Source organism: Lottia gigantea (genome assembly GCF_000327385.1).
Source record: "Lottia gigantea unplaced genomic scaffold LOTGIsca_45, whole genome shotgun sequence".
Classification (NCBI taxonomy): Eukaryota; Metazoa; Mollusca; class Gastropoda; family Lottiidae; genus Lottia; species Lottia gigantea.
In genome coordinates, this window is record NW_008709577.1 from 817,958 (window position 1) to 845,562 (window position 27,605).

The 27,605-nt window shown below is 34.4% G+C and overlaps 5 protein-coding genes across 5 annotated transcripts; 1 reads left to right on the forward strand and 4 right to left on the reverse strand.

The window, feature by feature from the left end:
• Positions 1 to 7: 7 nt before the first annotated feature.
• On the reverse strand, positions 8 to 4,807 carry LOTGIDRAFT_124040 (hypothetical protein; the record flags this gene model as incomplete). The annotated part of the gene is made up of 8 exons (XM_009060941.1): positions 8 to 707; positions 955 to 1,108; positions 1,274 to 1,403; positions 1,666 to 1,791; positions 2,173 to 2,283; positions 3,833 to 3,945; positions 4,196 to 4,352; positions 4,709 to 4,807. 8 exons carry the CDS (start codon positions 4,805 to 4,807, stop codon positions 8 to 10), a joined length of 1,590 nt encoding a protein of 529 aa, XP_009059189.1.
• A 5,752-nt stretch (positions 4,808 to 10,559) lies between these two features.
• Positions 10,560 to 10,733, forward strand: LOTGIDRAFT_123902 (hypothetical protein; the record flags this gene model as incomplete). Its single annotated transcript, XM_009060942.1, has 1 exon — positions 10,560 to 10,733. A coding segment is annotated over one exon (174 nt), but the record flags the coding sequence as incomplete, so codon positions are not given.
• A 2,335-nt stretch (positions 10,734 to 13,068) lies between these two features.
• On the reverse strand, positions 13,069 to 13,224 carry LOTGIDRAFT_60578 (hypothetical protein; the record flags this gene model as incomplete). Its single annotated transcript, XM_009060855.1, has 1 exon — positions 13,069 to 13,224. A coding segment is annotated over one exon (156 nt), but the record flags the coding sequence as incomplete, so codon positions are not given.
• Positions 13,225 to 14,244: 1,020 nt separating this feature from the next.
• Positions 14,245 to 15,792, reverse strand: LOTGIDRAFT_97618 (hypothetical protein; the record flags this gene model as incomplete). The annotated part of the gene is made up of 2 exons (XM_009060943.1): positions 14,245 to 14,390; positions 15,603 to 15,792. Coding segments are annotated over 2 exons (336 nt in total), but the record flags the coding sequence as incomplete, so codon positions are not given.
• Positions 15,793 to 20,847: 5,055 nt separating this feature from the next.
• Positions 20,848 to 21,033, reverse strand: LOTGIDRAFT_123735 (hypothetical protein; the record flags this gene model as incomplete). Its single annotated transcript, XM_009060944.1, has 1 exon — positions 20,848 to 21,033. One exon carries the CDS (start codon positions 21,031 to 21,033, stop codon positions 20,848 to 20,850), a length of 186 nt encoding a protein of 61 aa, XP_009059192.1.
• Positions 21,034 to 27,605: the final 6,572 nt, after the last annotated feature.

Consider the following 27,605-nt stretch of genomic DNA (forward strand, 5'->3'; position numbering starts at 1 on the left):
ACTGTATTTATAACCAGGGACCCCAGAATCCACCATGTAATCTGGGGTCTGATTTAGGATCACCTGGTTTATTTGCAGGAATAACCATAGTTTTTCTGTATTTATCAATCTGCTGGATGATATCTGCCACGATATCTGGGTGTTGATCAGCTATGTTGGTATATTCACAAGGATCAGATGGAATATGATAAAGACATGGTTTATGTTCTGGTCTACAATTTATGTCTGCATCAATAGGCTTAGGACCACACTTCACTATTATATCTGTATCTTGATCATCTTGGGGTTGCTGCATATTAACAACATATTCATTGTCTTTCATGCTATGGAACTTCAACATGTGACTTGACTCTTCTTTTTTCAAGTCTGGTGGGGGGTACCAACTATCATCTCTTCCACCAGAAATATCACCCATTATCAATTTATATTCCCCACTTCTCATGGCAGCAAATTTTTGAATGGGATCAATATTATGAAGTACTGAAGTTCGGACTGAAGAACCATTATTTGATAGCATATTCCATTGATTATATCCATCTTGAGCTATAAGTGTATCAGGATCACCACCAGATATACTGTATAATGTTGGCAGCCAGTCTGTGACATGCATCAAGTTATTGTTGATATATCCTGTTTTATTTAACAATGGACTAAAAATAAAACCATTTCCTCTGACTCCTCCTTCCCACATGGTATTCTTACAGCCTCTGAAAAACAATTGTAAAGGTCATCATCATAATTCATACCATGTATCAACAAGAGAAACCTGGGCTTGCTACCAGGAATAAGGTGACTAATAATATCTTTTTTCAAAGGGAGTCATAGAGATCTTAAACCCTCTTGACCACATGGTTGTTGCACAGAGATCTTTAAGACATCATGACTGTAAAGTGCATTCATTGCATCTTCATGAGTGTCAGAAGCAAAAAGGCTAAAATACAAATTTAAATCTACCTAAGAGGCCAGTTACATGCTGAATTTCTATCATAACCATTAGTTGGTCCACCATTATCAGTAGTAAATACAATAACAGTATTATTTATCATACCAGTTTCTTTCAGGGTTTGAGTTAAATTACCTATAGCATCATCTAATGCTGACACCATGCCTGGACACAATAAAAAAAATATAGCAATAACATTTAAATTTAATAATATACAATCTCTTATAAGCTAATTAACGAATCCAGGGTTCATGTTTGACCAACATTGTTTCCACCTTTTAAAGTAATTTCATTTGCATTTCCCTGTAGTAAGTTGAAACAGAAACTTACCAGCAAACAATCTTCTAGTTACACTTCTAATATTTGTATGTCTGTCAACATATTTTTGAGGAGCTTGCAATGGGTCACTAGCATGATTACCAGCATGGACTGCTTGATGGGCCAGGTACAGAAATAAAGGCTGAAATAATCAAGAAAAGCATTGTCTACAAAATAATTTACCAATGAATTTAATAATTTAGAATTCAGAGGAATATTGTTAAAACTGGACAGTGATCCATTCAAAACACAGATCGTTAATACAATAATATAGGCCTATTCATATAAACATGTCAAGTATCATCAAATTCTACATGAATAAACAAAATTTCCTAGCATCTTCTCATTCTTTAATATACAAAGCATTCAAAACAATATAGACATACAACAGGAATGGTACCTACATTTGACTGATCGTGATTTCTAATAATAGTATCTGCAGCTGCTGAGTACAGTTCTGTAGAATACTGATTATCCATGGTACTTACAGGATTAAAATTATGACGGAAATCTTTACCCCAGGATGGACTCTGAAAAAAAAAAACAGGTCACAACTGATAAATTATGATCCATTTAAGTAACAACATAAACACACTTTGCTAAGGAGTAATACAACTGTGCCAATACTTTACAATTATGTACCATAGCAGTACCAGTTGGATGTACAACTTTATTTGATTATAAGAGATTATGTTTTTTAAATCTATTACAGAATACATGTATTACAGATATTTACTAGCTTGCTTTACACCCTATTCTTTGATAAATTACCAGAGTTTATGTCAGTTCCTTCTGCCTTCTTAATGACCTTATAATTTATTACTGGAAACCCATTTAACACTTGCACCATTTAGGTACTTGATTTGATTTTTCAAACATGGTGGATTAATATTCAAAAACTATTTTCTTACCCCTTCAGCAACATGATCAAAATAATCTTCATGTCCCGTTAAATATCCAAAATATGAATCAAAACCACGATTATTTGGTAAATATTCTCTTTTAAAATGACCAAGATGCCACTGAAAATAAAATAAGAATATTACTTTCAAAAGTGTTTCCTTCACATTTCAAAGACTGGTCGGTAAATGACAAAAACTGCAAACTAGGTAGTTGTTGGTAGCCATATTAGTTGGTAGTTAGGTGATTCTGTGCTGTTGGTATGGTAGTTGGACATTTCAAAGATGGAATATGCAATTTTATATTGATGTTTAAAGGTACAAACCTTCCCTACTATATGAGTATTATAACCTTGTTTTTAATATTGAGGGAGTAAAGTGATGTTTAATGATACAAACCTTCCCTACTATATGAGTATTATAACCTTGTTGTTTTTAATATTCAGGGAGTATTGTGATGTTTAATGATACAAACCTTCCCTACTATATGAGTATTATAACCTTGTTTTTAATATTGAGGGAGTAAAGTGATGTTTATAATACAAACCTTCCCTACTATATGAGTATTATAACCTTGTTGTTTTTAATATTCAGGGAGTATTGTGATGTTTAATGATACAAACCTTCCCTACTATATGAGTATTATAACCTTGTTGTTTTTAATATTGAGGGAGTATAGTGATGTTTAATGATACAAACCTTCCCTACTATATGAGTATTATAACCTTGTTTTAAATATTGAGGGAGTATAGTGATGTTTAATGATACAAACCTTCCCTACTATATGAGTATTATAACCTTGTTGTTTTAAATATTGAGGGAGTATAGTGATGTTTAAAGGTACAAACCTTCCCTACTATATGAGTATTATAACCTTGTTTTTAATATTGAGGGAGTATTGTGATGTTTAATGATACAAACCTTCCCTACTATATGAGTATTATAACCTTGTTGTTTTTAACATTGAGGGAGTATTGTGATGTTTAAAGGTACAAACCTTCCCTACTATATGAGTATTATAACCTTGTTGTTTTTAATATTGAGGGAGTAAAGTGATGTTTAATGATACAAACCTTCCCTACTATATGAGTATTATAACCTTGTTGTTTTGAATATTGAGGGAGTATTGTGATGTTTAATGATACAAACCTTCCCTACTATATGAGTATTATAACCTTGTTGTTTTTAATATTGAGGGAGTATTGTGATGTTTAATGATACAAACCTTCCCTACTATATGAGTATTATAACCTTGTTTTAAATATTGAGGGAGTATAGTAATGTTTAATGATACAAACCTTCCCTACTATATGAGTATTATAACCTTGTTGTTTTGAATATTGAGGGAGTATAGTGATGTTTAATGATACAAACCTTCCCTACTATATGAGTATTATAACCTTGTTGTTTTAAATATTGAAGGAGTATAGTGATGTTTAATGATACAAACCTTCCCTACTATATGAGTATTATAACCTTGTTTTTAATATTGAGGGAGTATTGTGATGTTTAATGATACAAACCTTCCCTACTATATGAGTATTATAACCTTGTTTTTAATATTGAGGGAGTATTGTGATGTTTAATGATACAAACCTTCCCTACTATATGAGTATTATAACCTTGTTGTTTTAAATATTGAGGGAGTATAGTGATGTTTAAAGGTACAAACCTTCCCTACTATATGAGTATTATAACCCTGTTGTTTTAAATATTGAGGGAGTATTGTGATGTTTAATGGTAAACCATATGGTGTATCATTTCCTATGACTTGATGTTGCATACCTATAATAATCACATATACATGTACATATTTTTTCTGTTAAACTTTGAATGAAATAAACTGAGCACTTACAATAAAAAAAACTTCCAGTCCTTTTGTGTATTTACAAAATAGAACATTTTCACCTTTCTGGGACACCTGACCCATGAATAGATAGAAAGCATTACTTTGTAAGCAATTTGTTGCCATATATTGTATATTAATACAGGTTAATAAATATGTGTACTAAGAATTTGATTACATAAGTCTTACCTGTATGTATAGGATGTCTGCCTGTCATTATAGCACTTCTTGTTGGAGTACAAATAGGTGAAACATAATAATTATTTAATATAATACCATTAGTAGCTAGAGCATCTATATTAGGTGTTGAAACATCAGAACCATGAAATCCTACATCATACCACCCCTTTAGTAATTAATGCTAATAATGAGTCAAATCAAAATTACATCTTTTCTTTATCTAGTTAAAACTTGAATAAGTATAATAATGAGTTTCATTAATGCTGCAGGGCTTTCCAACCTTTTCTGATGCCAAACTGAAACTGGGTTTGTCAATTTGGCATAACTCTCCCAGTTTACCAAATAGTTTATATTGTAAATTTAGTAAATTTATGGAACAACAGACTGATTAGAATTTTACTTTCTTATATTTCATTTTGGGTTTGTTTACCCACTGCACATTCTCAAAATGCCTATTCTAGAAAAATAATTTATGAAGGTATGAATTAAGTGCATTAATACAAGGGTTGTGTATGGACTTACCAAATCATCAGCCACCACAAATACTATATTTGGTAGTTTACAATCATATCTCTCTATTATATTTAACAATAATAATAGAACTACAGGTAATTTAGACATCATGTTATAAAATATTCAATCTCACTCTGCTTAAATTAAAATAAGAAATTGTACAATAATGTTGTAATTGTACTGTAGTAGGCCTGTTGGCCATTACAATAATGTTATTAAGTGTACTGGAGTAGGCCTGTTGGCCGTTACAATAATGTTATATGTGTAGACTGCAGTAGGCCCACTGTCTGTTACAATAATGTTATATGTGTAGACTGCAGTAGGCCCATTGGCCATTACAATAATGTTATATGTGTAGACTGCAGTAGGCCCATTGGCCATTACAATAATGTTATATGTGTAGACTGCAGTAGGCCCATTGGCCGTTACAATAATGTTATATGTGTAGACTGCAGTAGGCCCATTGGCCGTTACAATAATATTATGAGTGTACTCGAATAGGCCCGTTGACTGTTACAATAATGTTATATGTGTAGACTGCAGTAGGCCCATTGGCCGTTACAATAATGTTATATGTGTAGACTGCAGTAGGCCCATTGGCCGTTACAATAATATTATGAGTGTACTCGAATAGGCCCGTTGACTGTTACAATAATGTTATATATGTAGACTGTAGTAGTCCATTGGCCGTTACAATATTGTTGTAAGTGTACTGCACTAGGACCGATGTCCGTTACAATAATCGTTTTTGCAATTCTGATTATATTCGAACATTACACTGACAGTTTGGCCAAGCATAAAATTCTGCAGGAATATCATTAAGATGACAAAAGTCAATGGCAAGCGTTGGCAATACCGAAATAAAATAATGTAAATGATAAGTTACCTGAAAGGTAAACAGATATTATTGTATAATTGGAGATATGTCTGAATTCAGAGTTAGAGCAAGATTATTTGTTTACTTTCGACAACGCCATTTCCATGTCATGTGATATTATTGTCATGTGACTTTTCATTCGGCAACTCCAGTGATTAATGCAATTTTGTGAAGTAACTTTACAGATTGATGGTTCATTACCCATGGTGTCATTTGTTAGTTATTAAACCAAACTATAGAAATCTATTACGTGTTATAGCCTAAAGAAAAAGAAGTAAAAAGATGCTAAAAAATTTTTTTTTATGAAGCTCACCCTTTGAAATAACATTCAGATGAAATATAGTATTCTGTTAAGAGGCCCATCTATAGTTAATATTTCTCAACGTGGGATTTGATAAAATTACATAACGTCCTGAAAAGTACCAGTTTTGATATTTGGACTGATTATTATGTTAGCCAACTATCAAATAGAACACAATTATCATATTCACAACGTCAAGGTATTACTAACTGATAAGACAAAATTGCGACATTGGGAAGGCCAGATAATAATCAGCAAAGCTCTCCGACAAAGACTGGTTGTCGGTTACAAGTCTAGATCCTCTCTCCTGACTGGAAAATATTACCTTAATAACTAAATATTAGGCCTAGGCCTAGGTTTAAGATATCCTTTTCAAATACAAGGTGCTTCTGTGCAACTTGGTATTTCAGTATCTGTAGTTGTTCATAGTCCACATAATCAATTTTATATGTCTAAATCCAAATACGTCAATTTTATTAAGTATCTTTTAAGAGGTATTAAAAGATAATCTGCATGCCGAAGATTACCTCTGTAATCTCTTTCCTCAACAGTCATGTGACCTTACTGATGTACATCGCCCCTCTGGCAATACTAACAGAGGACTTCAGAGCCCCGTGTTCCTAATTACCATTTTGATTAATTACAAATCTGTCAATTAAAACTTAATTGCAAGTCAAGCTGTCAAATTAATTAAAATTAGTACTAATAACCTTATGAAAAAGGTGAAAGATCTGTTTCGTCAAGTTGAAAGAAAAAATGCACCATATCATCAACGCCAGCCGAAGTAATTGGACATATAAGATCAAAGTCCATAGGTAAGGATACAATATGTAAAAGGTTTGATAAAGTCGAGAGAGACATTGCATTATTATCCCAATGTGTTGTGTTCACAGGACCTATGCCACTCTAGGAAGTAGAAGTATCTGTCTGTGGACGGAACTCTGCATCCGTACTTTGATAGTGTCAATTAAAAATTAACAATCATATTGGACTTTAATTGATCCAGGATGTTAGTACATGTATAAATAGATGTACAAAATAGTTTTTTCTGATAAATCTTGTGGAAATGTCACTAAAAAAATGACGGATGTGTTCTTTGCTTTATCTTTATCAGCTTTTACGGTTGATGTCAGATTTTATGTTTGATTATTATAAGACAATGTTTGATAGTTATAAAGTGATATGGTTGTTTTTATTGTAAACAGGTTACAGTTAGATGTAACCACCAACGTCATTCAACTTACTACATGCATCAATTGTTTTTCATGAGTATTCTGACATGATGATGCTATGACCTTTAACCTTAGGTCAGATAAGACAACGTATAAATATCCCGAAACTTTGGACAGGTATATATAACTTAGACTGTTACTTCAAGAAAAGTCTATAAATCTGGGAATTTAATACTATGAAAGGTAACGTTTCATTTTAAATCACTGCCGTTTTTTTTTAGATAAATGAAATCTGCATTTCTCATAATAAGCAATTGACAGATTTGATATATCTACTTCCGCAAAAGATCTGGAAAGAGCAATGGATATCTAAAATTCTTTCAACTGTTAAAAAGAGCGAGGCGGTGTTTGAGACCCTAGTACAAAACTTTACTACAAGAATTTATTAGAGCTATAAGGATGTAATGTCACTGAAAATGATTTGAATAAAAGTAGTGAGGTCTTTAGTTTACATTTTTATTACCTTCAAGAATCGGATTTGAGCTGTACCCTCCAACACACCTGATGCAACTCTGCTACATGGTTTGTCTATTAATTATTCTAACATGTATCATAAGTCCCTTCTATTTTTATTTTTTTAGGCATGATGAATACGGTATTATTTTGTGGCTTCTTGTTTCTTCCGTATATACACACGCAAAGTAAGTACATGTATATATTGATATCATTACTAAATACACTTAGTAATCTTAGTAATCATTCATTATCGAAGAATCTGATATGGAAAAATGTTTGGTCGTTCGGATGGGACAATAAAGCGAAGACTGTGCTCTTAAAGATTCCTCGACAGTTAGAAATCGAAAAAGAGAAAGCTTATGTCGCTGACTTGGCAAACTTCTTAATTGCACTGGCAAAGAACAGAAAAATAGACACAAATATTGTTAGTTTTACCAATACTGTGTTATTTTTTTGAAAATAGTATAAATTAAAATAGAACAGCAAATCCAGTCAATCTGTCAAAATATCATTACCATCAGTAGTCTATGCACTTTAATCAGGTTGAAATGATGTAAGGAAGCCGAGGGGCAGGATAATATTTAGTGTGATTTGTGAAACAGACCGAATTAAGGAGGAGGTTAATCTGGAATTGCGTAAATGAAATAGTAGATAAAAATGACAGAGAAACACTATGGTGTTTATATTATAAAAGCGAAATAGTTGTTGTCAAAACTGTCAACTAACCAGGCTGTAAGTGACAGTCAGTGTTAAAGATTTATTGTTGTCAGTCACTATAAAATACATCTATATAGTTTCAACTATGGTTTAACTGAATTAACTGATTGCTCTTTTTGGCCACCCGAGGGACTACACCTTGCAAAATTGAATTTTATACAAGGGAGGCTCCCCGTACCAATTTTTAAATCCCAATTTAAATTACCCAAAATAAGAGATAAGATGTTCTTTTATAATTCATATGTCGATGAATGCTGTCAGTTGACGATGGTTAAGACCCAGACTGAGGTTGGCGCAGTCAACAAAGGTGACGACTGGAATCACTCCTTGATTTATTTTGGACAAATTGACCAATAACCTTCGTAGAAAATACATGATACACTCTGTTGTTGTTTTAGAAAGAGTAGCCTACTATAATCGTATTTCAATTGTTGTGATTGGCCAAAATTTTCAAAAAGTGCATTTTTTATCTTAAATCTATTTGCAGGAATGGCTTGTATGTTAGATTGTCCGAATGGTATGGTACCCGGAGAGTGTAAATGTAAGCCACTGTCACCTTTAAATACTGGACGTATCTCTTGTATGTTAGATTGTCCAAATGGATTTGTTCCTGGCGAATGTAAATGCAAAAGTGAACTCGGTGTACAGATGATGCCAAACGATGTTGCGTGTACCTTACAGTGTGATTATGGCATAATACCAGGAGAGTGTAAATGTGCTCCACCACCTACTTCATCCTTTCAATCTCGTCAATTCTTCTCTGACCCCTGTTCGGTAAGCGATTGATAAAATCTGTTCACATGCCGCCAACAATGAGCTTTTGCATTGCCACTTTTAAATACTGCAGATTGTTTGGGTGTAATAGTTTAAATACATTACAGGTCATCCCCACAAAATCTTGAACCTCATCATCGTCTGTAAAGGGCACAGTTTAAAAATTAAAACTATTGAAAAGTTGACGATTTTTTGAATATTATTTATTTTCTCTTTTCTAGTATAGACGATGTAATGCTTATCAGTCATGTAGGGTAATTGGTGGACGTGGTATTTGTGTATTATCTTTGATGCCTAATTTAGGGAACTGGTCTAGTAGACCATCAACCAATATTGGTGAGTCCACTACGTTTCTGTTTCTTATAAATTCGAATCACCGTAGAATGTTCGAGATAAATCTGCAACATAGCAAGGTTTATTATGCATGTGTAGATTTGATGGACCTTTTATACGCCCACTTGAAATAGGCGGGTGGGGGGGCGTATATTGTCGTCACCCTGTCCGTCCGTCCACAATTGCTCGTAAACACTCTACAAGGTACAATATTCTTGATTTTCTTGGTATGGGTGTTTGTAATCACCCAAGGATGAACCCTATTGTAAATCGGAAAAATATTTAGTATTAGTTATTGCCCTTGTTCTTAAAACGCTCGTAAACTCTCGGATTGAAGGCGCAATTCTTGACGGATTTTGATGAAACTTGGTGTGAGTGTTTTTTATCACCCAAGGATGAACCCTATTTGAAATCAAAAAGATAAAAAAATAATTAGTATGAGTTATTGCCCTTGTTCTTGAAAACGCGTTCAATTTTAGCTTGTAAACACTCTAGAAGGAACAATTCTGGACGGATTTTGACGAAACTTGGTGTGAGTGTTGTAATCACCCAAGGATGAACCCTATTGACAATCAAAATAATCGAAAAATAATTAATACGAGTTATTGTCCTTGTTCTTGAAAACGCGTTCAATTTTTTAGCTCGTAAACGTTCTAGAAGGTTCAATTATTGACAGATATTGACGAAACTTGGTGTGAGTGTTTGTTGTCAGCTAAGGATGAAACTATTGAAAATCAGAAAAATCGAAAAATTATTGGTATGAGTTATTGCCCTTGTTCTGGAAAATGTGTTCAATTTGTAGCACGTAAACACTCTAGAAGGCTTGATGGATTTTGACGAGTACGTAATCATCCAGAGATGAACCCTAACGCGTTTTTATGGTCATATTGCAAAAAGGGCCCTTTTTCGTCTCTTTATTGCTTACTTTGATATATCTTATCGTTTTGAGGCTACACTTCTTTTTCTACAGCATGTGCCCCACAATCGTTACCACAGTTAATGTCGCTGTTTTGCCATTTTTCTTCTATCGCATTACACGTGAATTTAGCCAAATTGTAATGTACAAACCTATGTAGTTCTTCGACATTCGCTTTTGGGTAAATACCGAGGGAATGTTTGTCCTTATATTCAATTTTTTGGTTGCTTATTTCAGATGTAGTTATAGATAAATGCGAAGAACCAAGAGTATCAGGACGTTGTCGAGGATTTAACCCAAGATATTATTATGATATGAACACAAAACGATGCACACGTTTTATTTACGGTGGTTGTCAGGGAAACAGAAATAATTTTAGAACATTACGCGAATGTCTTACGTCTTGCAGAAAATACATAATGAGCTAAAATGAACCATTATTGGTGGTGAAATAATTGCACCATTATACCATACTTAACTTATTTAATTTAAGTTGGACCAGACCTACGATTTGTCCGGTTTTCTCGGGGGTTTGAATTTTATTATATCTAGATTTTAAATTATTTAAATTGGGTTGCTGTATATGGAACTGATGTATATACATAAATATTGGCAGCAACCCCACCCCTTTCCGTCATGACATGCACGTTTACGCAATTGTTTATATTGTACAATATTACTATACACTTGTAAATTATGTACATGTAATAAAATTATTGTGTTAAAAATTCTTTTTTCGGGGTTCACACAAACCCCTTGTTTAAAATCAGACATTGCCACCATACGACGAGAGAAAAGGTCGAATCTTTAATGTCCCATTATTATTTTGGTACGCGGTCGTACATGTATTCCCGTGCAACCTGAAAGTTCAGAAAGTATGCACAACTTCGCATTTTTGTAAGTCTTGTTAAAGGGACAGTTGCACCATATTGGGGGGTTGATATTTATCTTGAATATATGTAAATAGTCTCCATAAGTACTAGAAATGTACGAAAATCTCATAATTCCTTTAAAAATACTTCAAACTAGGAATTTTACTCACTATTTCTATATATCACAGGATATAATCTTGAATTAACGAGTCGTTATTTTAACATTCAATCGCGGAAAATTCTTGACGCACGTGGATTTGAAGGTTTAAATTTCTACGATGAGCTTTGAACACTATAACTGATTGGCTTAGATAAAAAATTACCGTTTCGGGGACTAAAGTATGATTGGTTAAAACATGGCCTACCTGTCCCTGTAAAATGAAAATCACAAATGCTATGAGTACTAGTTGTTTTTTGAACAATTAAAGAATATTTCAATGAAATCATAGAATTATTGTCGTAAAGATTTCAATGTAGCCTATTCATGGTAAAGGTGGTTTACCAAAAGCCTTGATATTAAAGCAACCGAATTTTTGCCTCAAAAAGACCGTATTACGACCCTGTTAATGCTCAATAGTACTTTCAATGCCAAGTTTAACATATATTCTGCACGAGCGTATCTCGAAAGTAGGAAAGGTGCAACTTCTTTTCTTTTTGGAATCATAAAAAGGCCTAATCTTTGTTGAGCAAGATTTAAAGCACTTGCGTAAGAAAAGTCATATAGACGGCGGAGAAACACAATGTGTGTTCTATAACCCTCTCTAGAATCTTTATTCAGCTTCGACAATCACCACGAGATGAAACTCGTCATCGGGTCTGCATCAAAATGACGAGCTGACAGAGCCTTCGTCTGTTTTTCGTTTTACGAAATATTCATTTTCAATCGATTTTATGGTGTAAATATGTAAATATAATAATTCCTTAAGTTGTTTTGCGACATTACGAGCTATTTTCTCTAGTTGGTTGCTCAGTACTATACTAAAAATGTCGCATGGAACTCTCAGTCCAATACAAGACACAGCAGAATGAATAAATTAAATATATTCCAGTTGGTATAATATATGTAATCGGTTTAGTCCACCAATCATTCGAACGAAGTTAGAATTAAGTTTTTGGATAAATCATGATATATTCTCAAATAAAAACTGTTTTTATTGGACATATATGCATTTACAGCTTATGATAATAACAATCATTATTTATTTTTAACTTTATTGTTTTATTGTTAAATAACAATGTAAATATATGTGATCCATCGAGTAATTTGTCAAAGTTAATTACCCAATGAATGGTTGCAAATCGCATATAAGCATGTATTGTATTGTATAATCAACTATACACACAAAGAACATAATAATGATTTATAAATGAGTAATAAGATAACATTTTTAATATAACCCTGCTATATACATTGTAGTCTTCTCTAAAAACCGGACATGGACTAAGCCTTTGCAGTTTTACTCTTCTTAGACACACGTAAAGTACCTAATGGCCTTCGTCTATATCCATACCGGGGTCTGTTAAGTGCAGTTAATCCAAATGTAGAGGGTGATAAAGTAGTCCGCCTTGTCAATAGTTGTCCCATAATGCGTCTGATGTCCATACCAGAAATAGTAAAGGGAGTTCGAGTACCAGCAGAAGGAGGATTAGAATGGGAATTATCACCAATACGGTGATCTACATGACCTGTGTCTGGTTGAACATGTCTTAATATAGCTATTCTACCAGGTATCAATGGTGATATTATACGACCAGTATGATGTTGATCTATTCCTCTTGCTTGGTTATGTTCAATGGGACCGTGATGAGTTGGCTGTCCGAGAATTAAAGAGGGATGAAGATATGGATCATTATGATGATCTATAATACCAGGTGTGGAACGCGTCTCCATACATATCTCTTCACATGCCTTCTTAGTCATGAAACGATTGGCATTGCCACCACATCCACTGTATCTGAATCGTCTACAGGCTTGTCTTTCTAGGTCAAAGTAATACCTTCTGATACCAAATGGTCCACATCGACCTCTGTCCATTGGTTTGCCACAAGCTGAAATTAGGTAAATTTAAGAAAGTCTTTATCTATTGGACTGCTATGATTTTGCTTCAAATCTGGACCGTATATGTGTATTGGCTATTATGGGTTAAAAGAACATAGAACAAAGTCCCTACAATGTCACAAAAAGATTTAAATTCAATCATATCAATAAATATGAGGAGATTTACGTACCGTTTGGTATGATATGTTTATGATGGTGATCAACCACAGATTTTCCAGTCTTAGGATCAACAGGGATACACATAGCTTCAACTCGACCCATTTCTCTCATCAATCTACATACAGTTTTACCAGTACATGTTACACGCTGAAACATTGTATAATCACTGCATAATAATAAGAACTACATCATCCACTGACTTATAATTGCCTTTATGTCGCCGATAAGATCTGTAGTCAAAAGAGGCAAAATCTATGAAGAGAGCGTGGCACAATATCACTTCGTTACATACACATGGTATTCATTTTATTCAAAGTAACAGAACAGTAAATAATGTTGCTGTTTCATATGAATGAGGTTGGATGTGGTATTGATTATATTAGTGATCAAAAGTCTTTGAAAACATTCTGATCAAAACTTACGTCACAAAGATGTTCACTGCAGTGGCAACTTTCTGGAACTAACACTTTTTTACAAAGAGCATGACATTCAGGTGGGTCGGTACCCGATACAGGTAGTTTGATATCATGGTTTACTATAGGACCTAAAATATATGATAATTATAATGTTTGGTAGTTTAGACAAATCACATAAACATTACATTTACAACTACACTTACAATTCCAAATGCACAATCATTAAACATTTTCTATTTAAGTACAGCAAACGCTTACCTCCGTGATTAGGTTCGTTGTGGCCATGTTCAGGACCAACTGGATGATTTCCCGGATGTTCATGACCATGTGTTCCAACTGGTTCTATATGATCTGGATGTTCATGACCATGTGAAACTGATGGGTGGGAACCAGTTGGTGAATTATGGTGATCAATAATACCAGGTGCTATATGCTGTGATTGACAGGTGGTCTCACAAGTTGTTACAGAATCATAATTATTATCATTACCACCACAACCAGAATATTGAAATGGAAGACAAGACTGTGTATTTAAATCAAAATAAAATCTTTGAATTGGTCCTCGTCCACAAGGTGTACCTTGGTTTAAACTTAAACCACATCCTGAAATAAAAACACAGGATTGACAGAAATTGTAAAATCGTTGTTCAGACAGCTATTAGCATACAAAGAAGAATTCACCTCACCACATCCTAAATTATCGATACAATTATAGATATCTTCTTCATATATTTTGATTAGATATCTTTTCCCATTTTCAATCAAACAAATCTCTTCTTTACACATAAAATAAAACCAAAACAAAATGTTTCCTTAGCAGAATATATTCAGTTACCATTATTGAAGCACTTGATCAAGAACTACCACATATGTTGTGAAGAAGAGCATCTACCCCATCTGTTATTCAACTTACCTGAAAGACTATGTGTGATTCCATTTTGGCCAGGAGCTATTCCGGTGATAGAATCGATTGGTAAGCATGTTCCTTCAACTAGACCACCAACTGTTACCAGACGACAAGCATTACCACCTGTACATGTTAATGTCTGAAAGAAAAAAAAGCCCAGTTGTGATACGGCGTACATAGAAATACATTATTTACCTGTAGATGCATTTCTAATCATCTGAACATTTTTCATTTATTTATATTAAATATTATCATTAACCTCGTGGGTTGTGAGAAACAACAGTAAATACTTTTTGCTGTAATTTTTATAATTTGAAAAGGATAACTTACATCACATAAATGAGCAGCACAATGACATTTTTCAGGAGCTATGTTGACTTCACATCCTTGAATACATTCTGGATCTGTATCTAATGGTTCTGTGGGTTGTACGACTGGTGTTTGAGGTTCTGCTTTAGGAACAGGTTCATGATGATCTGTAAAATAATGGAATCGCTATTAACTCTTTGTAATATTCATACAACTGATGTGTTTCTATTGCTTTTTTTTTTATCAATTTCATTTACTTTCTTTTTGGTAAAGTGCTGGGCATGTCTCGAACAAAACCCACAAGTTTTCTCCGGCTTAAAAACACATTCCCTTTGACAAAGTTTTGTTCATAATGTATTCCAAAACATTTGAATACGAGTTTTGGATAAGTTTTCCTACAGCCATATATCGAACATATTCTTTTTGAATATTTTGTATTATTGTAGAATGTTTCCCGTTTCAACGAGTGAATAAATATTTTATTGTGCAGAGACCTGTAAAATTTGAATTACCTGTAACTGGATGTTCATGACCATGTGTTCCAACTGGTTCTATATGATCTGGATGAGAATGACCATGTGAAACTTTTGGGTGGGAACCAGTTGGTGAATTATGGTGATCAATAATACCAGGTGCTATATGCTGTGATTGACAGGTGGTCTCACAAGTTGTTACAGAATCATAATTATTATCATTACCACCACAACCAGAATATTGAAATGGAAGACAAGACTGTGTATTTAAATCAAAATAAAATCTTTGAATTGGTCCTCGTCCACAAGGTGTACCTTGGTTTAAACTTAAACCACATCCTGAAATAGAAAAAAAATACTTCAGTTAAGTTAGCAAATCAGAAAGAGAGAAATTGAAATATCCCGGTTCAGACAACCACGTCGATCTGTCAACAGTATCACGAATTAAGATTAGTTGATGAGTTCCGCTTATCCACAGTATAAAATATCATTCTGCTAACTAAAAACAATCATCGCACCAAAGAAAATAAATCAGGTTTATCTAAAGGTAACTTCAAGCGTCTAAAACAAAACTGTCTTAAATCTTCAACTTCTTTATGATGTATGTTTAGAGTATGAAAAACCCTGATGGTACGCAATGTTAGTGCTCGCGAGAGGCGGATCGGTGTAGATTTTCAACCCCTACACACGACAGAACATTCTCTGTAATTGAATTACATAGTGCTATATACATATCATATGAAAGTCAAGATAGTGTATGTACATAGATGTAAGTTAGCTCACCAGAAAGACTATGTGTGATTTCATTTTGGCCAGGAGCTATTCCGGTGATAGAATCGATTGGTAAGCATGTTCCTTCAACTAAACCACCAACTGTTACCAGACGACAAGCATTACCACCTGTACATGTTAATGTCTGAAAGAAAAAAAGCCCAGTTGTGATACGGCGTACATAGAAATACATTATTTATCTGTAGATGCATTTCTAATCATCTGAACATTTTTCATTTATTTATATTAAATATTATCATTAACCTCGTGGGTTGTGAGAAACAACAGTAAATACTTTTTGCTGTAATTTTTATAATTTGAAAAGGATAACTTACATCACATAAATGAGCAGCACAATGACATTTTTCAGGAGCTATGTTGACTTCACATCCTTGAATACATTCTGGATCTGTATCTAAAGGTTCCGTGGGTTGTACGACTGGTGATGGTTGAGGTTCAGGTTTGGGCTCTGGTTGTGAAATTGGTGGCAGTGGATCTACAGATGTAAAATAATCTAATTAAAACCTTTAATATTTAATTACAAAAATCGATTTATGATAATGGACCATCACAACTACAAGGAGAACTGTATGAAACGGATGTTGAGTTACTTTTAAATGGTTCGCGGTTTTTGCAATTTACTAACCACAACCCCATAACCAGGTTCAGTACCTACCAATATGAGGTTCAGTGTGATGACCATGAGCTGGGTCAGGTAGCACTTCCGGTTCTTTAATAACGGGTTTAACTCTAATTATGCCTGGGTGCCGATACCTCCTCCGGTTGCTATTCTGTAAATCTCTTTGAGCTTGAAGATACTGAGATGACAGAGACGGGTATAAATTGAACGGGTTGAAGAAATTTACAAGTGGTGAATGACCCCCGTTACTTTGTACAGATCTGGTTTCTCTAAACCCCGAATCAAAATAAACTGAAATTCACAGAAATAAATTAAATATTCAAAGGTTATATGTTTACAAAAAATGGGTCGTATGAGTTCAAACAATTGAGATGTTTTTAGGAAGAGATTTGGGAAGAGATGTGGTGATGTAGGCATTTACACATTAATGAATAAAATGGAACATTGCTCCAAGATACTTCACTGTAAGACCGAGGTTTATTAGCATGACCAAACAATTCTTGTATAATTTTTATGTACATAAACCACTTGAGTTTAGAATTTACTTACAATGTGAAGATGATGATGGAAATCCACAAAGAATCACTGCTAATCCTAGATATTTGAACATTTCCTACAATAACAAAATATTGAATGACAAGATTTTAGAGTAAACTCTTGTTTATGTAGCCTATAAGTACCGGGTTGTTTATCATACGTTAAAAGAAAAATAATGTGATGTCTGAGGGGGGAAATGTCGTCGGATGAAATTAATATCATTACTCTAATTTTTCGGGGCAAGAATGTTGTGACTTTAATTGATGGGTATTATCCTAGTGTGACGTCAAGGTTGTACAAGATGAATGTCAACCAAGCTAATGTTGTAAATGTGGACAAATCTAATAATTGACCAGTCCGTTTGCACCTTTCCAACTGATTGCTGATATTACGTATAGCGGCAAGATAAAAGAACTTAATCATATATCTACAAGGTCACGAAAGGAAATGCCGTGCACATCAAGTCAGTAGGTTTGTAGACCATGTCTTGAATCCCCTTCAGATAACAATTACTCATCTCACTTCATGTCGCAAGAAGTTATCTTAAGCGAGACAACTCTCTCTTGATGAACCCTCATCAGTATATAAGTGAAGGAATATAATTCTATGACAAATTGTTATAAATGTTCAAACTTAGTGCGAATACGAGACAAGGTAAATAAAAATATGACATACAGTAAAGAATAGACAATAACTTACAAAATAATAGAAGTATGATTCTTTGTTTGATGTGATGATATGATGCCCAGAGGATAACTGTTCAATGAGTGAGCTAGTTGAAGATAAAAGTTGAAGATAGAGGAGTAATGATGGATAGGTGTAATGACGAGCATAGCTATGTCGTAAAGGAAACATATTTGATTAATTGAAGAGAGATTTTGAATAATACATTTCACCAATCGCTAGTTATATACCGTTTTTTTTAACTGACGTTTATTTATTTTTATTAGGTATTTATTTTTGGTAGCTTTATTATTAGGCCAATCAATCAAAAAGATGTAACAATGTTTTTCGCACTATGTTCTATTGGCGAACAATTGTATACTATGGGATGGAATGATTAGAATAACTATTTAAAATATAGGATGGTGTCTCCATATTGATCTCGATATTGATGACTTTTATCTCAAGCAACCCTACCCTTTCTTAAACAATTTCTCAATGAAGTGGGATAGCAATAGTTGATAAACCATTAACCACGCCCAAATTTATTATTGGAATGAAAAGTTAGAATGGTTATGGCGTTTAAACGTGCCATCTAATACGACAATCCGAGGTCACCTTGTTATGGGATCACCAATTTGGCGACCATTTCTTTTTAATTGTAGACGATTTGTGTTCTGGCGTATTGATAGAACTTTACCAAAGAGTCTCATCATAATTGGCAGTCTGTTCCCAGTCTGTTCATACAACTCCCAGAAGGGTATTCTTAATGTCACCGGGTGCTCCGGAAGGGAGTATTTCTTATACTTTCCAGTGACAACCGACACAGTAATCGTTTTAGGTTGAGTCACAACCACCCACCTAATAACGTAAAGGACAGCTTTGATTTCGGTAGTAATAATGTTAAGAATGATGCTATTGTTGGCTTTTAATGGGGTTCATGGTGCGTAATTAATAAGCTCGCCAAGATCCGGTGGATCCAAGACTCTACAACGGATCGCCAGATGCAGGTGGATTTAGTTAATTCTTTTACTGAGAACCACTCACTGTCCCCTTACCCTCATCCTGATCAACGACCAATCACAGGAGCCGGTTATCCTAACTGATTTAATTTCAATTTATCTATAAGTTTCAGAAAACGTTTTTTGTTTCGGTACCTGATATACATTATATAATTATTTTTTTCGCCACTTTTTTCTGCACATAAGTTATTGGTGTTGCTGAATTTTTTCTCCTAGGCCTGTGCTTTCATAGGCTAATTTCAATTATATCGTTTTACAACCACTTCAACCTAACTCCGAAACAAATTGTTTCATTATTTCGCGGCTGAAATTCGTAGAGATATTCTGCAGTAGGAAGAAGGTCAACAATATTATTGATTTCAGATTTAATGGTGTAAAGATTAAGAATCAAAAATTCAGATCAGTTCCTGAAAATACACTTTAGCAATAATTTGAGGTTGTTTAAACGCAGTGAATTTATCTGAAGACGTGTAAATCGTAAATGTTATGTCTAGGTTTCATGTACCCCCATCGAGAAGCTTTATTGGAGGTCTACAGGCCATTGGTTCAGTCATAGACTACTGTTATATTGCCTCTGGTACAGCTTGTAATTTACCCTGAAGATATGGGTATTCAACAAACAGGTCTTGTTGAGGAAAGCAGGTGGGAAACCCTTGTGTCTTTGTTAAGAGGAATTCTCTTTCAAATCTTGGGATAAAGTTCAACAGAAGAATGTGTCTGCCGATTTTTAATAAATCCCTTAGTTATCCACATTGACCAAATTTAGAAATAATATTAGAGATTTACATTATAGTATTATTTACCCCATGTCTATAAGCAGAAAATGATAGTTGCATATTCAAAAAATAAGAACTTAAATGATATTGTTCATAGTAAACTAAAAACAATCAGTACATAACAGATACTATACTTCTCGCCCATCGGGCGAGTTATTTTTTCTAATTTCAGATCAGAATAAGAACAGAAGAAAACCCAATATCAAGACCCTTAATCCTAATTTCTAAATAAAGTGTCTGCTCCACCCTATGCCTGTACATTTGGGAGAATCAAACCCTCCCTTTCCCGAAACCAAATACAACAAACAATTAAATCACTCAGCTCTAATCAAGGGCAAAAAACAACTTTTGACGCGTGTTTACAAAGTCAAGGGCAATAACTCAAAAAATGTTCATCAAAAATATCTCGTGTTAGAACTTGTCCGAGATCTTATCAATTCCAATGATAACACCAAGTTTCATCAAAATCGGTTGAAAACTGTAGCTTCTATTGTGCTCACAAACCAATTTTGACACGTTTTAACAAAGTCAAGGGCAATAACTCGAAAACATTTCATCGAAAATGCGTCAAGTTAGAACTTGTTATCAATTCCAATGATCACACCAAGTTTCAATCCTGCTCACGAACTATTTTTTAACAAATTTCAACACGTTTTAACAAAGTCAAGGGCAATAACTCAAAAACCATTCATCGAAAATATGTCAAATTCGAACTTGACCGAGATCTTATCAATCTAAAGCATCACACCAAGTTTTATCAAAATCAGATAAAAACTGTAGTCTCTATAGTGCTCACAAGAAATGTTGACGGACGGACCGACGGACAGGGGCAACAACAATATACTACCACATATTCATGTGGGCGTATAAAAATGTGGATATATATGATAATTTTTATTACATAAGTTATATGAAAAAGGTATATAGAATCGCATCATCTATAGAGCGCATGCATTTATACATGCATTACGAGATGTGAATCTGTTCTTATTGCCACCGCATCCACTATAGATAAACCTAACACAAGTCTGAGATTGAGAATCAAAAGCGTATCTGGTGTATAATCGTGAGTTACAAGTGCCTGGATCTATGGGTTGTTGACATTCTGGAATAAAAAATAACATTTTGAGAACCAAACGTTTCGTCCAGATGGAAAAGAAGGAAATGAAATGAGTTTTACGTCGTACTTTTCTGCACCGTGTGGACGGGCAACGCCATACAGTGCAATGAGGGGAGTTTAGCCAGGACAGCATCATTAGCTTTTTCGATTTCCATCTGTCTTTAACGTGCACAATCTGTAGCTCACGGGGCCGAAGGTATGAGCTCGACCTATGTCTTTATTGAACCCTGGATTTTCAGTTTAGCGACCAAGCGTCTAACTCACTGAGTCTCCGCGGCTTCCAAGGATAAGATGGAAGCGATGCTACTTGTTATATTTTGATGTTTGAATCCTTAGAACGTTAGAGGAAATAAAGGAATTTCAGGATGTTTTTTGATGAACGGTTTCTAGTTTCTGTGCTTGAATTCATATTAGAATGTAGAATTAAAATCAAATAAATGTAGGAATCACTACTTACTAGGTGTATTAAGGTCATTTGATGCCACAGTTCTGGGTTGTTGGCACTCTGCTCGAATATTTGTACCTTCCCGAATGAGGTCACAACTTGAAGAACATCCTTGATACTGTAATAAATCAAAATAAGTAACACTGTTAGTTGTGTGACTACGAAAAAAGTTGTCGATTTGGCAAACTCACTTGTAGAATGGCATTTGATTTGATGAAGATTGGCCACACCAACCAATTGACAATGTATTTTCCACCCTTTGACATTAGTACCGGGTTTACTTTAGCCTAATATTAGCCTAATAAGTGAAACAAGTAAAGAACGCGACAACTACTTCTCATAATATGCGCTCGGTAAGAAAATCCATTCATAAAATAGTCTTTTTCGCCGTGGTGAATATGTGTTTCTACCAATTACATGGTAAGTAGAAGGTACTTAAACTTACATAGCACATGTATCTAGTACAGTAACAAGATCTGGAGGCCAGGCCATTTTGGCACTGATTTTGACAACTAGCACCGCCAGCTAATTGGTAATTTGGTCGAATAGGTCTCCGACCTTGTCTTGAGGAGGAAAAACCTTTCGTTTGAAGAAGTTTTCGGAATGCTTCATCTCTTGGTGAATTTCCATTATTATTCCAGAGGTTCTGTGCTGCGAAATATAATTACATGTAAAATGATAACAGCCGTGCCTGTTTGTTTTATGAAATGATATTACAGTTTATGATGTCATATAAATAGCTGCAGAAATAATTGGCCATTAGCTGAATAGATACAAGTTCATTACCAATTCAACATTTAGCACATGGAAAAAAGTGGCACAGTAAAAAAAAAACAGTGAAAACTTCGTCAAAAAACTTCCCTCAATAACGTCTGATAGGACCACGATTTGGAATGCAACAAACTCCACATAGATAATAACGCTAATTTGATATTAAAATTATCACTCACTGTGCCACTGCCGAGGAGTTCCAGTTAATACATCCATTCTTTTCAAGTTCTGGTGTAAATGGTGATTCATATTAGAAGTTGGGAGGTTGGTGTGAGCATGATCATTTTGCCCAACAGAACCGCGTGTATTGGGAAGTGTATGTTCCCGAGGTCCGGGATGTGATTGCACAATGCTACCATGACTGTGACTCCTTGGTACATTAGACATGGAATCATGCATGCTGGTGTGGGAATGTTCTCTTGGGCCACCGTGGGCATGTATTGTACTACCATGACTGTGTGTATTTGGTGTATTTAGATTGTCTTTGGTGGGATGAGAATGTACTCTTGGTCCGTCATGTGAATGAACAACATTCCCGTGACTGTGAATGTTTTGATTATCAAGCACACCTTGTGCTACAGCTTGTCGAGTATTTAAGTTGAGGTTTTGACTAGACATAGGTAAATTTTGATGGTAATGAATGGTCGGGCCACCATGGGCATGAGTCACAGATCCATGTGTATGTAGATTTCCTAGTTGCTGGACATCGATAGATTGGGGTAAATTGGCGTGAGAGTGTATCGGTGCACCAGAATGAGAGTGGACCATTGACCCATGTCTGTGAGTAGGCGAGTTTGGTTGGTTTGTCATTAGCAGATTGTGGTGAGCATGCTGTGTTTGGCCAGTGTGTGAATGAGATACTGAAGCATGATTGTGTAGGTCATTGTTTGTTGGAAGAGGTACAATTATTGGAAAATTTCCTGAAATAAAAGAGAGAAAAAAGCTAGTTAATTTACTCTTTTTAAGTGCTTCAAATGATTGATATAATTAATAGCCCTGAAGCAATAAGACTCAGCTTGTGGAACTCTGTATCGCCATATTCATACCAAAAAAAAAAAACACATGTTATTTGAGAAACACAAACATATAAATTAAAACAGGTTGCCAGGGATTTTGTTTTCAGAGGAATAACCAAAATTTCAAAGTCTTAAAAGCAATGTGTGATGTCAAAGAAACAACCAAACATGCCATGTGAGATTTCATATAAACAAACCAAACATGCCATGTGAGATTTCAGAGAAACAAACCAAACATGTCATCGAGATTTCAGAGAAATAAACCAAACATGTCATCGAGATTTCAGAGAAACAAACCAAACATGCGATGTGAGATATCATAGAAAGAAACCAAACATGCAAAGTGAGATTTCAGAGAAACAAACCAAACATGCCATGTGAGATTTCATATAAACAAACCAAACATGCCATGTGAGATTTCAGAGAAACAAACAAAACATGTCATCGAGATTTCAGAGAAACAAAGCAAACATGTCATCGATATTTCAGAGAAACTGACAAACATGCGATGTGAGATATCATAGAAAGAAACCAAACATGCAAAGTGAGATTTCAGAGAAACAAACCAAACATGCCATGTGAGATTTCATATAAACAAACCAAACATGCCATGTGAGATTTCAGAGAAACAAACCAAACATGTCATCGAGATTTCAGAGAAACAAACCAAACATGTCATCGAAATTTCAGAGAAACTGCCAAACATGCCATGTGAGATTTCAGAGAAACAAACGAAACATGTCATGAGAGATTTAAGGCAAAATCTTACATGTCATGAGAGATTTCAGGCAAACAATCTTACATGTCATGTGAAATTTCAGAGAAACAAACCAAACATACCATGTGGAATTTCAGAGAAACAAACCAAACATGTCATGTGAGATTTCAACCAAACATGCCATGTGAGATTTTAGGGAAACAAACACAACATGCCATGTGAGATTTAAGAGAAACAAACCAAACATGTCATGTGAAATTTCAGAGAAATAAGTCAAACATGTGAGATTTCACAGGAACAAACCAAACATGCCATGTGAGATTTCAGAGCAAGATGAAAACAATTCATTTGATATATAATTAACCAACGTATCATGGTAAGATTTAAGTTCATTAGATTAAGCTGTGTTTAAATAATGAATAGAAATAATCTCAGAAAGTATCAGATACTTACCATTGACAAATTGAGGCTGAAAAATTTGTGCTGCACCTTAACAAAAGAAATATGTCAGTTATAGATCTTTGGGTAAATTCTTTGCAAAATGGACACGAAAAACAAACCACTTTTTGTGTGTCAAGCTGTATAGCCAGCTTCCAAGCTCCAATCTGTTTCAATCATCATTATTAACTCAAAAGATTATAATTACCATGTGTAATGAGTAGAAAAATAGTGACCCAATTGACCCTCACTGGTAACATCTGAAAAGAAATTTTAACTTCTTACTAATTTTCTTTCTCTGCTTCGGTTCAGGAAGTTGGGCAACCACATTCAGGCCAAAGAAGTAAACGTTTGCAAGGACAAGACATTACCCTTTTTACTTCTTCATTTTTCTGTGATTGAGAGATCATAGACTTACAAGGTTTGCAGCATATAGGTGTTCGGTTAAATATCCCAACAACATGACCATACGCACCCAAATTCGTCTTGGATTTTCACTATGGTAGGACGTTGATTCTCTTTCGCAATAGATGATTTAAATGGAATTTGAATAGAAGAAATTTATGACCCAAACAGTTATTTATAATTATAATATTGATATTTAAAGTGATAGATGTAAAGAGAAAATTATAATACTTGTTCTTACCTTCAATATTCTCTGTGTATAGGCCTAACAAGAGAGACGGTGTCAGAGTTCAGCCTTGGGGCAAACCATTAGACAAATCACCTCTTAAATAATTCCGCCTTCATATATGACTTGAATACAATAAGCAAAACTGACGTTTTAATTTTACTACCTATAATGTAATCGGGAAAAGTAGAAATGGGTGAGAAGGTTATTGTATTTTTTTGATGGAGTAGGTCTACGTCAAAACAAAAAATTCAGAGTCCTAAAAATGCTGTACTTAAAAAATTGAAGAACTGACAAAATAAAACAATATTACAACATATATTGCTGTTTTCCAAGTGATAGCCTATACAGGTCGGGGTATAACGATAAAAAGCAGCAGACGTTCAGATGGAACAAAAAAAAACGGGGCCCCGTGTTCTAGTCAGTGCATATAAAACAAATTTGGACAGGGCCGTTGAGCTGCGAAAATGTATTCATTGATTACTGCATGGAGTTATCCGTGTTCATTTATCAGTTGCAAAAAAGGCTTGAAATTTTAGTTGTCTGAAGTCATATGGACTTTTTTCATTAGGTTAGTTAAGCAAGCCTTTACCAGTCAGTTAGGTGTATAAAAAACTATCACTCGAAAGAATTAGACATTAATTTCACCTTTTATAGTTGCAAAGTCTTCTGAACATTAACCAAATCACGATAACATGTCGATTTTTCAATGTCTCGAGTTGCCTATGGTTAATCTTACAGAGGCACACCAAAATGGGTGAAGCTATGTCTGAAATGAATTGCATGTGTTTGACTTTCCCGATTTGAAGTCCACGACGCTATGGTATAAGTTGCACGTTTTGAACACAGTGAAATAATCATCAGATCATCAAAAACAGTTGAAGCTTCCACTGAGTAAAAATCATCTGATCTGATCAATCGTATAGGCCTAACAATGGTTTGATTGCACTTCACTTTCATTATGAAAGTTAATTTCTATACCCCAATGAATGAAGACATCTCTATTAAATTTTCACCAAATTTTGCCAAGCATTATTGTACGACCACTATTTATTTGGAAACTAATTTTGTGCGTCATTTCACAAATATACAAAATGAAATTCTGAGGTGTATATTTTTATCTTTCAATGCCTTCGGATCGAATGAAATGTAATACTTGATAATATAACATTTGATGTGAAATGCATCTGCAAATGACCAACATCATAACTAAAAGTTCCCTTCGTACTTTTTTTCAACTCTTGGTGGCTTTTATCAACCCTAAAACAATTCAAGACGGACAGTACTAATTTGAAGTTGATAAGCTATTTCAATTCATATGGAGAATAACCTTAAAAATGTGATTCTGAAACAGATTGGCTGAACAGATGTTTGGGTTTGTCAATCCGTCTCCAAACGGCATCTGCTGTACATACTAAAAGGTGGACTTTTTAAAATTTTACTATTCTAATGCCTCTCAATGAATGTCTTGCATGTTCAAAATTGAAAACCTGCCTGTTTTCTTACCCGGATTAACAAGGTCGCTCTATCTACCATGAACTCTGTGCTGACGATTTAGTGAGTTGTGTTCAGACACTGAACGACAACGCATGTTTCAACTGTCATCAGTGGGTTAGATTATTGTTTGTTTTTTAAAACATTTATGCCATAAAACTGTGACTTTCTGACAAAATGTGATCAATATCAGTGGAACCGATTTTTGATGGAATAATGCGCTGAACTTATAGAGTTTCGTCAAACAACAACCAAGGTCAAATGAAGGTTGCTGTGGAATGGACGACTGTCCAAAACCCATACTTATCACGAGTTTCTTCAAAAGATACCACTCACCTCTAGACAGTGTATGTGAGTTAATTAGAATTTCTGTTTTTGCAAATTTGTTTATTTATTTTGCCGAAATATTTTCGTGTAAGCTTCTATTGGCCTTATTATGTAACATTTGTCTGTAAATAAATGATAAATTCTGGGTTATTTCCCTTGAATTGATAATGTCCAAAGCAGTATGAGCTACAGGGAACTACAGAATGAACAATTTCAAATATTATCTTAATTTTAAAGATGGGTTCCCTTATTTTCATTTTTGAATATGAAAATGTTAATGCGTATATGAATAGAAAGTAGAGGTGTTCTAATGACTCGGAAAAATACTAGTACTAATACTCACATGTCCATAAATAATTCATAATTAGCTAAATTAGAAGAGAATTACCAGCAGAATTCCAATGAGTGGCCGATCAAGAAAGATCAAAAAGTCTTTTTTGTTTATCCAGACTGTACATTCATGGACACTCCTAAGTATATACAATAAGAACATGATATGATTAAGAATACATGATAATTCATTAGAAACACCAATTAATCAAATAGTTTGCTTAATTGACCCTAAGAAAATAAGGAAACCCATCTTTAAGCTCTTCAATATTTTCAACAAAATATATCTCAAAATTTTCAAAAAAATGCCAGACATTCTCAAGTCTTTTTCACTGAAAGAAAACTTAATCAGCAGATATTACAATTTAGCTACAATAGTGGAAGTCTCCCCACACCAAATGGCTAC